The following is a 16,721-nucleotide window of genomic DNA, read 5'->3' as shown; positions in this document are numbered from 1 at the left end:
TCTACAGGATAATGTGAGGGTGGCTGTGCACCAGCTGAAGCTCAGTAGAAGTTGGGTGATGCAGCAGGACAATGACCCTAAACATTAATTAAATCCACAACAGAATGGCTTCAAAAAAATAAATCCACCTTTTGGAGTGGCCCAGACAGAGCCCAGACCTTAACCGAATAGAGATACTGTGGAATGACCTCAAGAGAGCCGTTCACACCAGACATCCTAAGAATGTGGCTGAGCTGAAGCAGTTCTGTAAGGAAGAATGGTCCAAAATTCCTTCTGAACGTTGTGCAGGTCTAATCCGCAGCTACAGGAAACGCTTGGTTGAGGTTACTGCTGCCAAAGGAGGTTCGATCAGTTATTAAATCCAAGGGTTCACTTACTGAATGTTTAATGGGATGTGTTCAATATAGACATGAAAGTTTATAATTGTTTGTGTGTTGTTAGCTTAAGCACATTGTGTTTGTCTATACTTGTGACTTTGATGAAGATGAGATCACATTTTATGAGCAGATTAATGCAGAAAACCAGCTAATCCAAAAATTTTCTTACCACTATACGCATCAGACGGACACTTTAGGAATGTCTCACTTTGGTTGTGTCGCATCATAAACACAGCTTTTTAGGTCGCTGTGTCAAGTTAAATGTAGTTTGAAACTTAGAAAAACAAGTCTTGAGATCCCTGCCTTCGGAGATGCGATCCGTCCAGATGAGACTAGCTGTCGCTAGTGTCGGCAACACTTAGTGTGGTTTTTTTGTCTGTACAGTGTTGCCTATACAGCTGGTGTTTTGTTTACTGCCCCCTGCTGATGAAAAATCATAGTGTTGGTTGGGACATTTCCGATTTTCTGGAAGTTGGTAGGGACAGGTCCGTACTATCCCTACCTAAATCAATGCCTATGATTACGCTTACACTTTGTCCAGTGATAAAATTGCTTAATTGCTTAAATTGCTCCAATGGTAGGAATATTCCTTATTACAATCTGGGGATATGATTAATTGCATTAATTTTTTTAACACATTTTTTTGTATAATTAATCACACTGAATTAATGAAGTAAATCAATAGCCCTAGTTTCATTACTTTGTCTTTTTGAGGAAAAATTTGAAACTCGCAGAATGTTTTCATTGTACAATGAATTCTTTTATGTGATATGACATTTGCATTTGCAGAATGACATTTGCACTTAAGAACAAAGACTCATCACATCCCCTCCATTTATGTACTGCAACAACACTTTAAAGTAATAAGTGTTACTAATCTCACGAGGAGTAACTGGCTAATCGAGAGTGACTAGGATTGTGCCTTTAGTCAGTGAGAGGCAATTGTTGTGGTTTAGGGGGATTACAGCATGTCATGGCCACAAGCCAAGGTTAGCTGGACAAGAGCTGCTATTGTATTTGAGTAGCCACTCTAAAGCTGTGAAAGGACGTATTGTGTGTGTTTTTAGGTTCATGCACATTTGTATGTGTGTGTTTGTATGAATGCGTTTGTGCATCCAAGTCTGAATATTTGAGACAATACTACAGAAAGTGGCAAGTTATACTCCTTCCACACAGTTGTAAGTGAAAGGGGAAGTGTGGTACAGTTGAATAGACTGAGTCTGTTTCGGCTTAAGAGCTTGTGACTGACGGCTTCTCTGTCTTTCAGTTGATCATGTGAAGTTTGGACCACCAATGCGAAAAGAGACAGATCCCTGCCCTGATCTGGTGAGAGTAAATGTTTGTACGAACCCATGCACAGAAATATGGCACTGTCCAATATATCACAAAACATTTTAAAAAGGTGACGTGTGTCATTTTCTGCAACCAAAAAACAATGACATAAATAACAATTGGCTTCAAACAGGTGTCCCGAAACACTTCCTCTGCCTTCCATTGGTCTATAAAACAGATAGCCCCACCCCAAATTCATGCCATTGGTTGAACCAATGTTGCTGTGTCGGGCTGGTTGGGATGCTCAAACAAACAGAGAAATGTTTTGATAGTGACACGGCCATATCGGCCAGTGCAATAAAAACAAAACTTTACTAAATACCTTTAACAAAGAAAAAAGGTATACACTTCACTTTTAATAAGGCCATTTAATGAAGGGTTCACTCCTATAAAAAGCACTTTGCACAGTTGTGTAATTACTAATCAGTTTCCTGTTCTTCATTAGGGAGCCTGTGATGACTGGAACTGCATTGGCGGGGACAAGGACTCTCCGTGAGTCATATTTTACTCTTGTCAGTATATAGTAACAGTGATAGTAGTAAATGTCAAAACAGGTTAGCTAAAGCATGCCACACATCCAAAAACATAATAACATGCTGCTAGTGCTAAAACTGAGGGGTTTGGCATCCTCCAATCACTTATCGTGTCACTAAAATGATTCCAGATCAATGTGATAATGTATTCCTAATGGCTGCAAGCAAGCAACTGTAAGACTTGATCTTCCTCAAAGGTTTGTGTTATTTATTTTTGCAGGAGTTTGCTAGAGTGTGTGGAAGAGGCTTTGATGGAGAGGTGATGCAACTTGTTCATCATGTTTTCCTACATATAGACAGAAAAAAATTAACCGATAGCCAATCATTATAAATGTATCATATCAAATCAAATTCTTACTCAATAATTTCCATTAAAATTCCTAAAGATCCCTAGAAGAAGATACATTTAGTGAGTTTTTGCATTAAAACTAGTAAAAAAAAGAAGGAAATATGACAAAATACACTTAAAGTCATTATACATTCTCTGACAAAAAGTCTTAAAGGGATAGTTCACCCAAAAATGCTGTCATAAATTACTCACCTAATGTCGCTCCAAACCCCAATGACTTTCTTTCTTATGTAGAACACAAAAGGAGATGTTTTATTAGTTTTTTCAATACATTGGCGGTTGATAGCGACTCACTTTAAAGCTTAAAAAAGGACCCAAAAATATAATAAAAGTAATCCATTCTTCTCTTTTAAGAAAAATTTAAGTCACGTTTAGTGAAAATCTTTTAAGATTACATCTGTGTGCTAGTTTCTCTCAAAGCGCTTGTGAACATGCAATTTACGTCAAGATGTTTGATGAAAAATCACTTAATTTTTGGGTTGTTTCTCACCAAAACCTATCATATGTCTTCAGAAGACTCGGAACATGATGCTCCAGGCGCATGGACTACTTTTTTAAGCTTTACAGTGAGTCACTATCAATGGCTATTTTTTTTTTAAATAGATGGACGGATTCAATAAAACATCTCCTTCTATGTGCCGCAGAACAAAAGAAAGTCATACAAGTTTGGAACCACATTAGGCTGAGTAAATGATGACAGAATTTTCATTTTTGGGTGAACTATTCATTTAATACCCAGGGCCATAGACATTGAGGGGGGCCAGTCCCCGAATCAGTATGAGGTCTTCAATAACCAGTTCTTAAAATGTTACCTTTGGTCACCCCAGTATTGAATATTTGTTGTAGTACCTTATGGCAAGGTAAATTTTCCTTGTTTTATGTTTTACATTTTGTTTCCTCTGTTGCAGGAGTTTGACTATAAAGAGAGGATCATCGACTGAGGTGGGGAGCCGTGAAACAAGTTGTAGCTGTAAATGTCCGGTGTATTAAGGAATAACATAAATCATGTGTGTTTAATCTACAGCATTCACCAGATGAAGAGGATAAATACAGCACTGTGAAGAGAGTCCCTGCTCCACAATCAGCAGCCCACTGCACTGCCAGTCAAGGGAGAAAAGCTCCTACTCCCTGTTCTCGCTCCTCGCCTCTCATGGGCTCCACCCCTCTAAAGGATTCCGCCCCTGACACTAACCCCGCCTTGCTCAGTGAATCAGCTCTGCTAATTGGTTCAACTCTCTCTGACCTGTCCCTCCTCACAAACTCCTCCCTCTTCACTGACTCTTCCTTTCTCTGTCATTCCACCAGTCTGGGTTCCCTCTGCTCAACACCAACTGATGGTGAGATCACCCCATTTTTTACTCACCCTTATGTTTTTCCAAACCTGAATGACTCTCTTTCTTTGATGAATTGTAGTGGTCGCTCTTTTCCATGAAATTACAATGAATGGGGACGAGGATTTTATGCTAAAAAATGATGAAAAAGCACCATAAAAGGATTATAAAAATGGTTCATACTACTAGTGTGATATATTCCTAGTCTTCTGAAGGCATACAATAGCTTTCTTTGGAGAACAGTGCAAAATCTGAATGGAAATATTTATGGCCGGTAAATTGGGCCACCACTTGACAACCAAAGGGTCATTGATGCCCCTGGTTTAAAAAAAACAACCTCTTGGTTTCCAGCTCATATCTAAAACCACTAAGATACACCACCCATTGCAATTATTAATGTAGAGTTTGTGGAACACAAACAATACCACATTGAAAAGCAAACACCTGCTGTGTTGACCAGGTTTGATACCAGAGGGCTCTGTTGCTCCAGACCCAGGAGGAAACAGGAATAATTTCCCTCCACTTGAGCAACCACTCTCACCAGAATGGAGCACACTCAGGAGAAAAACCGAAGACACAGTGAGTGGAGCAGTCACCAAAATGGCCTCATGGCTTGTTGATAATCTCCTTTTGATCATCATTTATACTTTATCCTTTATTCATGGTTCCATTCTAGAAAGCTGTTGTTCATGGACTGCCACCGACACCTCAAGTGCATGTAAGTGCAGGGAAACATGTACTTCTATGTAATTCTATTTGTGTTTTTCATACATGCTTAACGTTCTGTAATTAATATCATTAAATGTCTTCTAGATGGGGGCCTGCTTCTCCAAAGTATTCAATGGTTGTCCGTTAAAGACTCACTGTGCCGTTACATGGGTTCTACCAAAGACCAGAGGTAAAGTTTGCAACGTTTCAGTTGATTAACACTGTGTCTTCACTTTTAAGGAATTTAACGATTCCGGTTTCACATTTTAATTCCTCTTAAAAATTACGGTTCCTTAACGGTTTCATTAATGATTCTTTTAGTTCTTTTGAGGAAGAAATATTTGGAAATAAGAAATTCAATTCTTATTAGTCTGTTACCATCTGATGAGATCATTTCATATTTTAACAGAACAGATTCTAGGAAATGGTGTTATTTATAACGTTAAGATATTTTATTTTATTAATTCATTCATTTTTATAAAATACCACTAATTAAAACAAAACTCATCAAGTGTATCTTTAACTACTATTAACAACCATCCAGTAATTACTCTGAATTCTTGTCATTCTTGGTTCATTCCAAGTCAGACATGACAAAATGAATGACTTGTGGTTCAGTACGTTTTTGATTCACTAAAAAGAAAAGGCTGATGAAATTCATTTGTTCAGTAGGAAACATCACATGCTTTGCTTTATAGATTCAAAAGAATCTCATACGAGTCACTCATTCGTAAATTGCACTACACTGGTTATGGTGTATGTTTCGTGCTGTAGATTGAAAAGAACCCGCTCATAAGAGTCATTCATTCATTCATTCGGGAATCGGACTACACTGGTCGCGCTGTATGGTTCACGTTGTACAATCAAATGAACTGGCTCATAAGAGTCATTGGCAGGAATTGGATTACACTGGTCACTCTGTAAGTTTCATGCTGCTGATTCAAAATGGTTAAATAATGCAAGGAAGACAAGACCAGTCCAAATTCAGTATTCCAATATTACGATGATGTCATCACTTGGAAGTCAATGGGAGATTTTTAAAATGTAATCTTAAAATTTTTTAAAGGTATACATTTTATAAAAACCCAAAATATGTTGAATGGAGTCTGAATGTATGTACTGTAAGTTTAAATGTAAATTAACCAAATTGAGCTTAATCGAGTTTATTACTTTAGGGCTATTCAGAACCAGTGGTTTTTCTGTAATTGGATTGAACTTGACGTTAGCAACCAATGGCACCCAGCGAAGTTCGTAAAAGAGGGGTGTAACATGCGCTGTCTTGGGCTCATTGAAAACCAAACGCACTGCCACGTTGTGGATTAATTGCAGAGGTTTGAATGTTTATGCAGAAAGTCCTGCCAGAAGAGCATTTCAGTAGTCCAGTCTAGATACTGTATGATAAGAGCTTGGAGAAGAAGTTGTGTAGCATGCTCAAACAAGAAAGGTCTGATCTTCCTAATGTTGTACAGTGCAAATCTGCATGATCAGGCTGTCTTTGCGATGTGGTCCGTGAAGTTCAACTGATCGTCAAACACAACCCCAAGGTTTCTAGCTGTCCTGGATGGTGTAATAGTTGACAAGTCTTGCTGAATGGTGAAGTTATGTTGCATAGATGGGCTCGCTAGAAGAACGAGAAGTTACGTCTTTGCTAGGTTAAGTTTGAGGTAGTGTTTTTTCATCTACCTTGAGATGTCTAACAAGCAGGCTGAGATCCGTGCAGCTACCGTAGGATCGTCAGGCTGGAATGAGAGGTAGAGTTGTGTGTCATCGGCATTGCAGTGATAGGAAAAGCCATGTGCATGAATTACAAATCCCAGTGATGTCATGTATATGGTGAAGAGGAGGGGCCCAAGTACTGAACCCTGAGGTACCCCAGTAACTAGTCTGTGTGACTTAGATACCACTCCCCTCCAAGACACCTTGAAGGACCTACCTGTGAGGTAAGACTCAAACCAGCGGAGTGTGGTTCCTGTGATGCCTGTGATGATTTTCCATTCCATGAGGATGGAAAAGTAGGATCTGTTGGTTAACCATATAGAAAGAAGCAGACAGATCAAGCAGACTGAGAACAGATGATTTGGATGCTGCTTTTGCCAGCCGCAGTGCTTCGGTGACGGACAGCAAGGAAGTCTCAGTTGAGTGTCCACTTTTGAAGCCAGACTGGTTACTGTCCTGCAGGTTGTTCTGGGAGAGAATAGAGGAGGCCTGGTTGAACACAACTAGTTCAAGTGTTTTTGCTATGAAGGGGAGGAGAAAGAGTGGTCTGTAATTTTCTAAGAGTGCAGGGTTTAGTGTGGGTTTCTTAAGCAGTGGGTGATAGGACAGTATGGAGATGGGACAGATATAGTCTAGAGACGAGATGTTAAAGTGGAGCATTGTTAGTGTTGTAGCATTATAAATGTTAGTAGCATTATTGACATCAAGCAAGGAGAACTGGTTAGAGGAGGGAAAAGAGGATGAGACCATAGTGGAAAGACAGGTAGGTGAGAGAGAGTGGAGATTATGTTGAAATGACACCTGAGGAGGAGTGTTTGGCAGGCAAGGTGTTATGTTATGCAGATATACAGTATGTTAAACCTAAGGAAGAAATGATGGGAAGTGTGGAGTAACCAGAACATGGTAAGTGGTACAGTTGCGTGTGTAGATGAGGTCCAGCTGGTTACCTGATTTGTGAGTTGCTGCAGTTGTGATGCATTTGGGTCAAATGAGGCAAGCAAAGTATGAAAGTCTGCGGCAGGGAAGGATGATAGTAGCACATCCAGCTTCTCCAAAAAGTTTCCTAGCTTACTTAGGGGACGATATATAACTACAAAATTGATTTTTACAGGATGGGTGATAGTAATGGCATTAAGTTCAAAGGAGTTATTGTCACACAAAGAGGACAGAGGCGTAAATTTCCATGTATTGAAGATAAGCAAACCTGTTCCCCCACCCCTCCCCCTGAAGTTGGTGGAGAGGGCAGAGGCTCCCAGAGGATAGGATGTTGAGAGATGATTGGCTAGAAATGGCAGAAATGAATTCAGCTTTGTTTACAGCTGACTGGCAGTTCCAAAGGCTGATAGAAAGAGAGAGAGAGAGAGGTTTAGAAGAGGAAGTGGAGAAAGAGTGCATGTTGTTAGGATTGCGCTGTCTCCTGTGTCTGAGGTGTGAGTGGCAAGTGATACAATACTATGTGATTCAATGAAAAGATCTGGGAGGCTACCTAAGATATCTTTTATGTCATCCTGGGGGATGATCTCTGGTTACAAAGCAGACCGATCTCAGCAGTTGTGGTCTGTGCTGACACAACGCGTAGTTACATTTTTGGAGTGGTGCATATGTCAGGCCATGGCGTAGACTATGCCAAAACCGCTGTAGCTACACATAGCTTATGGCATAGGTTTGAAGAAAAAGTGTAAATCGGCCTTTAGGGTTAGTGGTTTAGAACAAACCCCAATCAGAATGTTTGAGGAATATCAACACAGTGCTGCTTTGCAAGCACAGTAATCATATTTTTTTCTAAAAATATGTATATGCAATTGTCTCAATAGTAAGATAAAAATAAAATTGTATCACTTTTTTAAAAAGTCCATACAAAGCCAATTTTTATACCAATGGGTCTGTTCAGTGAACATTCAGAGGTGACATTTAGCCCCAATACTTGTGTATGCAATGCTGGGTAGTAATGGATTACATGTAATATAGATTACATAATCAGATTACAAAAATCAAGTACTTGTAATCGAATTAAATTACATTTGGAAAATACTCGTAATCTGACTACAGTTACTTTTGATTGATTACATGATTACATATTAACAAGGCAATGGCAGAAGTTAAAAATTTAAAGCATGAGATCCTTTTATGTTACAACAGTAAGATATGCATATCAGCTAAGGAATAGGTGATGGACTATTACTAAGTAGTAAGGGGTTAAACATAAGTGTGTCAGAATTTTGAGCTGTTAGCTTTGACCTAGCAATGTCATTGTTGTTGATTTCAGGTTCATTACTGTTTGTTAATGTAATGTTTCTATTGTTTTATGCACTTAGAATTATATATATATATATTTCTTACTACCTCACTAATGGTGTGCAGCTTACACATTGAGCTTAAATGCTTCTGTGAGGCTCTTTTTGTTAGTAATAAAGAATGGAATACATTTTCTTCATCTTTCTACTTTTATGTTAAAATGATTATCCTACTCAAATGCATGTGACATAAAATAAATTACAGTTAGGTTAAAAGTAATCTGATTAGATTACCCCAAAATGTAATCTATGAGATTACATTACTGATTGCATTTCTTCTTGTAATTTGTAATCCAAATGTAATCTGCCCAGTACTGGAATTATGTTAGAACATCAGTTGTTTCCAGTGTAGATACTATATGACACATTCTGAAAAAAGCTTCTCTCAAGACTGTATAACCAGAAAGACATCTCATTGTTTAACCACAGATCAATACCTTATGCTGGGTGCTGAGGAGGGCATCTACACCCTCAACCTTAATGAGCTCCATGAAGACACAATGGAGAAGGTACCTGTAGTACCCTTTCCTCTATTTACTGTATGCACTATATTCAAATATCTCTCGATGCAAAACTTTCTTTCTTTTGCAGTTGCTTCCTCAGAGATGCACTTGGTTGTACGTGATGAACAATGTGCTTATGTCCATCTCCGGTATGCCCAAAAATATTGACATGGCCCTCAAAGTACTACTAAGACCTGAAGTCTTCATTCATTGGTTGTCTTTGTCCCTGCTCTATTTTGTCCACAGGAAAGTCATCACAGCTGACTTCTCATAGTCTGCCGGCACTTTTTGAGTATCGCAAAAATATGCAGCGAAGACAGGGCCATCTCGCAATAAATGCACACCGCTTGAGCACAAGGATAAACTCAAGGTTTGTAGCATCAAAAACTTGAGTCAAACAATCACTGAATGCTCAAGACCTCATGATAAATACATGCTGCATGATTTATTACGAAAGCCAGAAACATAAACTATGTAAGAATGTGTTGCTGATTATTAGAGAATGTAGAATGTACTTGTTTTGCATTATAAAATTGCGTTCTGACACATTTCAGAACACAAAAACATAAAACTGAGCTTGCGTAGCAAGAAGTGTTTACACTCAAATAGTTCAAATTGACACAGTATGTTTCAGGCCTTAAATACTTATACTTAGCAAATTAAAGTAACTATTTTGGGTTTTGGTGTGCAAAAAGTATTAGTAAAAAAAAAATAGTCGTGTTATCAAGTGGTTAATCAAGTGAGTTGATCCATGAACCATTGAGTCATTGAGCAAGAGACTCTTAGGTTACTGGCGGACTGTCCTAGTAACAAGTGCACATTAAGCTCCTTTAGATAAAAACATTCTCTTCTCTCCAGGAAGTATGCCATGTCGGTGAAGATCCCAGACACCAAGGGCTGTAGAAGATGTAGTGTAGGTAAGGACCAATGACAGTGAAAGAGCTCATTAATGATTCTGTGGACTTGGTAGCTCTGTTCCAAAATCTATGAGCTGCCTCACTGCCTGTGCTGAAAAAATCTTGAACCATTCTAAGATGGTTTGCTAGTCTTAGCTGGTTTTAGCTGGTCCTAGCTGGTTTAAGTTAGTCTTCCAGCTGAAAAGTGTACAAAACCCCTCTAAAACCAGCCAACAGACCAGACTGGAAGACCAACTAAGACCAGCAAACCAGCTTTGGCTGGTTTATGCTGTTTTTTATTTTTGTTCTTTTCAAGATTGGCAGCATCCTAACTATCATGAAACTTAATAAGTGACAGATTTGGAATGCTCTACATGGGTAGCAACTCATCACACAGTTAGTGCTCAGCACGGGAGACTCATCTGTTGCTAAGCTAATGGTGCGATACTCTAACAAGCATAAAAACACATAGCACATACAAGTATTGGGTAAAATAATGCTTTTTCAATAAGTGAATTATTTAGATTATTTTCAGTATTGAATGGAACAGAAGAATATTTATAATCAGTGTTTGATGTAATCTGATTACAAAGTAATTACTTACTGTAACTGAATTACTTTTTAGTCAACAGTAGTGTAACTCGTTATATTTTAAAATCTCGTAATCAGATTACAGTTACTGACTTTCAATGAAGGTATTTTTAAGCACATTATTTGGTTTATACATATTTCTATAATACTATTATTCATGAATAATACAAAATATAATATTTACAGTACAATATACAGTATAATTACTTTAGTAAAGTAATTTCTCCTGTAGTAATCAGTAAAATAATCTAATTACAATTTTAGAAGAGTAATTAGTAATTTGGAGTGGATTACTTTTAGAGTACCTTACCCAACACTGCACCCACTGGATACATGCACTGCAGCCTTCACACCGGGTGTGCACCTATGATGCCTTAAAATGACGCCTCTGTATTGGGAGCTCACTAGGTTTTGGAACAGAGCAAGTGTTAGCTTTGGTGAACATCTCAAAATTTGTTCTCTGCTTGTAGTACGAAATCCTTACACCGACAGCGTGTTCCTGTGTGCTGTTGTGCCCACTGGTTTGGTTCTTCTCATGTGGTATGAGCCTCTGCAGAAGTTCATGCAGCTCAAGGTGAGAAGTGAGAGATAAGAATGAGGGAAATGTTAAAAATATATCTGCACTGTTGCGTAACTTTCCTGTTTCTCTCGCTCAGCACATTGCTCTGAGTCTGCCCGAGTCTCTGCCCATCTTTGAGCTGCTTGTACAGGAAACAGAGGAGCTGCCTCAGGTCTGTGTGGGGGTGAGAAACCCTCCTGGCAACAGAGACCCCACTGGACAGATGCATTTTGACATCATCCACCTGGATGACACTCCACAATGTCTGCCAGGTGTTGTACATACGTGTATACACCCACAAACACAAAAATGTCAGTCTTGTGTAAAGAAAATCCTACTTGCAAAACATACTGATTATGCAGCTTATTTACTGCCAGTTTTAAAAAGATAAATACAATGATGAAAATGATAAACAGATTTATCATTTCAAAGTGTGTGCAAAGTATGTGCCAGAATTAAATGTAAAATTAAATGATGCAATTTGCACTTCAAATATCACAGTGGTATTGCATCGTCCATGTCAAATTTAAAAACAAAAATGCAGTTGATGATTTGACATTCCATTTTCACTGCAAACTCGAGGCCGACTGCCATTATTAAAATGAAAAGGCAAATGTGAAAAATAAATTGCAAATTAAGCTCTTCCGAAGCATATTTTTAATGTTAACGCAATAATCGTGAGAGAATTCTAATTAAATTCAAGGTTGAATTTTAATTACATTTTTTATTTTATCTTTTTTAGTTTTTATTTCTAATGTTCATTTTCAAAGTAAACATGTAAATTATATGTTAATGAGTGGGTGGTGCTCAAGAGAGGATACTTTAATACAGTGGTTTTCACCCTAGGGAACGCATAGAGGTTGCAAGGGAGATAGACATGTACAGTACATTCAGAAAGTATTCAGACCCCTTCAATTTGGGGATTTTCTGCCATTCTTCTCTGCAGATCCTCTCAGGCTCTGTCAACTTGGATGGGGACCGTTGGTGGACAGCCATTTTCAGGTCTCTCCAGAGATGTTTGATTGGGTTCAAGTCCAGGCTCTGGCTGGGCCACTCAAGGACATTCACAGAGTTGTCCCTAAGCCACTCTTGCGTTGTCTTGGCTGTGTGCTTAGGGTCATTGTCCTGTTGGAAGGTGAACCTTCGGCCCAGTCAGAAGTCCTGAGCGCTCTGGACCATGTTTTATTAAGGATATCTCTGTATTTTGCTGCATTCAGCTTTCCTTCAACCCTGACCAGTCCCCCAGTCTCTGCCCCTGAAAAACACCCCCACAGCATGATGCTACCACCACCATGCTTCACCGTTGGGATGGTATTGCACAGCGGTGCCAGGTTTCCTCCATACATGAGGCTTGGAATTTAGGAATCCTGTCTCTGAGATCTACAGGCAGTTCCTTTGACCTCATGGCTTGGTTTTTTTTCTCTGATATGCATTTTCAGCTGTGAGACCTTATATAGACAGCTGTGTGCCTTTCCAAATCATGTCCAATCAGTTGAATTTGCCACAGGTGGACTCCAATCAAAGTGTAGAAACATCTCAAAGATGATCCAGAGAAATGGGTGTCATGTGTATTTTGTTGATTCATGTTTTACATGTCTTTTATTTTGAAATATCTAGTTCCTGTTTCATGTCATGTGTTCCCTAGTCATGTGATTCCCATTTCCCTCCATGTTCTTGTGTCTTGTTTTCATTGGGTTATTGTCATGTTATCTTGTTATCAGTTCTGTCTGTTCATTGGTTCCCTCGTCATTGTTTTACCCCTTGTCCATGTATATAAGCCCTCATGTTTTCCATTGTCCTTGGTCAGGTATTATATGTTTGGTAATGTTGTTCATGTCAAGTCAAGTTTATATTCAAATTCATGTTTATGTTTATGTTTCATGTTTATAGTTAGGGTTTTTTGGATTTCACGTTTGTTAATAAATTGCACTTGGGTTCTTCACTCCATCGTCTTCATCATTGCCAGCATTATAGTGTCATAGCAAAGGGTCTGAATACTTATGTCAATGTGATATTTCAGTTTTTTCTTTTTTTTAATAAATTTGCAGTTATAAAAAATATGTTTTTTGTTTTGTCATTATGGGGTATGGAGTGTAGCTTGATGTGAAATTTTTAATTTTTTTAAGCATTTTAGCATAAGGCTGCAACATAACAAAATGTGAAAAAAACGAAGGGGTCTGAATACTTTCTGAATGCACTGTACATTAGTGTTGTTATTAATGGTACTGGGTTTTCATTTTCGTGTTTATCATTGTATTTATTTGTTTAAAATTGGCAGAAAATAAACTCCATACATTTGTCAAATTTTTGAATAAATTGTTCTTGTGAAACGGTTCTTTTCAATGAATTGGTTGAACTTGTTCACAGAACAGTCTGAATCATTCATTAGCAATTCAGCCTTGAAAAAGTCATGAAAATTCATTGGTCAAAAAGTTTGGCAAGCCCGAATGACATGATCCAATCAGCAACAGTGCATTTGACTTACTGAAGGTGTGTGTGTTCACAGATGGCGAGTCTCTGAAGGTCAAGCAGGTGACTCAACTGGACAGAGACACAGTTCTTATCGCACTGGAAAGTGAGAAATCTCATTAATCATTGACCAACACTGTTGTTTTCAACGAATAATCTGATGCACTTGGCATTAACACTCATATTGGCTTTGAAAAACATATTTGACTTTATCAATATGCCCTGTATCTCTCATATTATACATGTTATTCCATTAAAATCCTTGATTTTTTGTTTACAACATGATGATAATGTGTTTCATTCATAACTTGACTGATGACTACTTTTCATTTTTTGCATAGCAATTTAAACACATTTAATTCATGACAATTAAATAATTTCCCATCCCTCAGTTTGTTAAAGCAAGCAAAACTCAACAGTAAAGTTTACAGGAATGCACTTAATGAATGAACAATGGATGTCTATGGGGCAAGGCATTCCGGAGGGTTTAAAAGCAGAAATGAGCACTTATATTAGTTATCATGTACAAAAATGTGTTATTTGAGCTGTGAATTTGTCTAAATCGTCCTTATAGATGTGGTATTTTTGCACATATTGTGCTTTATCGTGGTCATGAAAGTAATTAAAAGATTAGATGTAGTAACTTTATCATCACACCAGTTTTATGTTAACAAACATATTATGTTTAAGTCCTGTGGCTGTACTTTAGAAACAGTGTGTATTTCAATGTTTATCTCATTGCATTGTCTTGCCCCATAGGGTTCCATTGTATGTGCATTATTGTAAATGCAATTTTTGTTTGTTTTTACAAATTGAGGGATTACTTGAAATTATTTTCTGTGGTAGTGGACATCTTTAGTTATGTTGAACCTGAAACATTCCAGACCATTCTGTTTCAGACACAGTGAAGGTTGTGAATCTACAGGGTTGTCCAAGCCAACAGAAGACCCCTGAACTTACTTTTGATTTTTCCATTCAGACGCTTGGTAAGTCCTGTAAGACTGTGTTCATTCAGATCAGTCAGATCTGTTTCTACTGTGTTTGGTGGCCCAAAATGAGCAATGCAATTTTCCTTGTAGTGTGTCTACAAGACAGTGTTCTTACCTTCTGGAAACATGGTCTGAAAGGAAGGAGCCTACAAACTAATGAGGTAAGCATAATGTCTATACAAAGTTTCACTAATGTATGAAGAAGGAAAAAAAAATTATGGAATATGATGCTCTTTACCACAGGTTACCCAGGAGATCACAGATAGAAGTAGAGTTTTTCAGGTTTTGGGAACAGCAAGGTATGCTTTGTCACTGTGGGTTTCATGGACATTGTAACACATTTAAATGGCTCATCCAGTCAGAATTAATATTCTAACCTTACTCAAATTATTTGTATCTGCTTGCACAGGGATATTATCTTGCAAAGTACTCCTACGGATGACCCATCTGCCATGAGCAACCTGTACATCCTCACAGGGCATGAAAGCAGCTACTGATGTGACTGATAAGATATAGAATGTTCGGTGATAGCTGGAGACACTACAAAGAATGATATTCCTCCCTTCACCACTAAAAGGGAGAGTTAGTTGGGCCCAATAAGCTCAGAGGACAACATGATGGAGTCACATACTCTACACGCAGTGCTCTAGAGAACTCCTATTGTCCTGGCTGTTCAGGAGGGAGAAAAGGGCCAAAAGCTTGTTTTGGAGGCCAGAGATGCTGAGACTGAGGATCAGTCGTGCTTCATGAGAGAAAGGGACCAAATATAGACCTTAATGAGAGTGTGATATGGGATAGTTCAGCCAAAAAGGAAAATTATTCTTATTTTGTGTTTCATGAGAGAGAGAAAGTCATATGGAACAACATGAGGGTGAGTAAATGATAGAATTTTCACTTTTGGATGAACTATCCCATTATTCTGGTTCGAAGTTGTGAAGCAAACTGTTGATGGTCATTGACTGAAGGAGTAGGATGTTTTACTTGGTGTTTGACCCTTAAGTTAACAATTATTGTGTTTTGGTGCTGTGTTTAGGAATTATCTTTCATTGACCAGTAAATGAGAGTTGATAGAGTTCAGTGAAACTAATAAGACCAGTGAAGAACTTTAGGGAAAAACAAAAATTGAGTACTGTAAAACCCACAAAAGCCCCAAATATTGTACAAGGAATTAAATAAGTGTTAATGAAAAGGATTAATACTAGCTTGTGTTGTTTTAACTGCTTTGTCATTGCATTTATTGTAGTCCAGTGCTTTTGTGTGTGTGTGTGTGTGTGTGTGTGTGTGTGTGTGTGTGTGTGTGTGTGTGTGTGTGTCCAGGTATTCCCTACGTTGTGGGGACCAAATATCCCTACAAGGATAGTAAAACCTGACATTTTTGACACTGTGGGGACAATCAGTCGTTCCCATGAGGAAAACAGCTTATAAATCATACTAAATGATGTTTTTTGAAAATGTAAAAATGCAGAATGGTTTCTGTGAGGGTTAGGTTTAGGGGTAGGGTTAGGGTTAGGGGATTGAATATAAAGTTTGTACAGTATAAAAACCATTGTCTATGGAGAGTCCTCATAAAACATGAAAACCCAACGTGTGTGTGTGGAAACTGATTGTCAAGACTCAGTTACCAAAATTAATTTAATACAGTGGTCCCAGACACATTCATAAAACTGAATGTCATTGCATTCAAAACAAAATATCAAACCCAGTATCATTTTCATTTGAAAATGAAATCATTTCCCCCCTGGAATCTACGCCCACAACCATTGAAGAGACTGTACTCTACCCCTCACAGCCTCGTTGTCATTCCCGTCGAAAATCAAAGATGGCGTTTCTGTCAGTAATGTCTATGGACATATTCCATAAACATTTGATAACCACAAAGTGTCCAAATGATTTTCGTCTTCATTTTTGACCAGCATATTTATTCTTGTGGGCTATAAATAAAACTCAAACCTCCTTTTGTGGGTGTTTGATTGAAAAGAGTGCTCGTGCTATCCTTTAGAATAAATGCCTATTGATTCAGTATTTTGTTATCTAATGAAGTGATTTTCATACACTTTTACGTGTGCCTTGCGTA

The 16,721-nt window shown here is 38.2% G+C and overlaps 2 protein-coding genes and 1 long non-coding RNA gene across 5 annotated transcripts in view; 2 read left to right on the top strand and 1 right to left on the bottom strand.

Annotated features, from left to right (window-relative positions):
• Nucleotides 1–15,843, top strand: part of map4k6 (mitogen-activated protein kinase kinase kinase kinase 6) — a 39,086-nt gene extending 23,243 nt beyond the window's left edge. Inside the window, exons 14-32 of one of the 3 annotated variants that reach the window (XM_051677449.1) lie at nucleotides 1,645–1,703; nucleotides 2,155–2,201; nucleotides 2,463–2,501; nucleotides 3,500–3,533; nucleotides 3,616–3,928; nucleotides 4,383–4,501; nucleotides 4,599–4,640; nucleotides 4,736–4,820; nucleotides 9,070–9,149; nucleotides 9,232–9,292; nucleotides 9,390–9,513; nucleotides 10,002–10,060; nucleotides 11,101–11,204; nucleotides 11,287–11,500; nucleotides 13,696–13,764; nucleotides 14,558–14,644; nucleotides 14,738–14,808; nucleotides 14,891–14,946; nucleotides 15,057–15,843. In XM_051677449.1, the coding sequence (XP_051533409.1) occupies nucleotides 1,645–1,703; nucleotides 2,155–2,201; nucleotides 2,463–2,501; nucleotides 3,500–3,533; nucleotides 3,616–3,928; nucleotides 4,383–4,501; nucleotides 4,599–4,640; nucleotides 4,736–4,820; nucleotides 9,070–9,149; nucleotides 9,232–9,292; nucleotides 9,390–9,513; nucleotides 10,002–10,060; nucleotides 11,101–11,204; nucleotides 11,287–11,500; nucleotides 13,696–13,764; nucleotides 14,558–14,644; nucleotides 14,738–14,808; nucleotides 14,891–14,946; nucleotides 15,057–15,144 (1,751 nt within the window). In that variant the 3' untranslated portion in view covers nucleotides 15,145–15,843. Of the gene's footprint in view, nucleotides 1–1,644; nucleotides 1,704–2,154; nucleotides 2,202–2,462; nucleotides 2,502–3,499; nucleotides 3,534–3,615; nucleotides 3,929–4,382; nucleotides 4,502–4,598; nucleotides 4,641–4,735; nucleotides 4,821–9,069; nucleotides 9,150–9,231; nucleotides 9,293–9,389; nucleotides 9,514–10,001; nucleotides 10,061–11,100; nucleotides 11,205–11,286; nucleotides 11,501–12,135; nucleotides 12,766–13,695; nucleotides 13,765–14,557; nucleotides 14,645–14,737; nucleotides 14,809–14,890; nucleotides 14,947–15,056 lie in introns of those variants that run through there. The other 2 variants (XM_051677450.1, XM_051677448.1) reach the window with 2 other exon arrangements.
• LOC127428844 (uncharacterized) lies at nucleotides 4,847–11,080 on the bottom strand. Its single transcript, XR_007895193.1, has 3 exons — nucleotides 10,941–11,080; nucleotides 6,564–7,685; nucleotides 4,847–6,369 (listed from the first exon to the last, which is right to left on the bottom strand). It is a non-coding gene; the product is annotated as an uncharacterized LOC127428844 (long non-coding RNA).
• Nucleotides 15,844–15,981: 138 nt separating the features above from the next.
• zgc:110222 (uncharacterized protein LOC550336 homolog) overlaps nucleotides 15,982–16,721 on the top strand; it is a 4,138-nt gene continuing 3,398 nt past the window's right edge. The window contains exon 1 of the mRNA XM_051677480.1: nucleotides 15,982–16,721. This exon is cut by the window's right edge and continues 660 nt beyond it. The gene's annotated coding sequence lies outside the window, so the exon portion shown is untranslated.

This window comes from Myxocyprinus asiaticus, chromosome 38, assembly GCF_019703515.2.
Source record: "Myxocyprinus asiaticus isolate MX2 ecotype Aquarium Trade chromosome 38, UBuf_Myxa_2, whole genome shotgun sequence".
Taxonomy (NCBI): domain Eukaryota; kingdom Metazoa; phylum Chordata; class Actinopteri; order Cypriniformes; family Catostomidae; genus Myxocyprinus; species Myxocyprinus asiaticus.
Note: the sequence above shows the minus strand (reverse complement) of the source record. Positions and strands in the feature narration are given on the sequence as shown.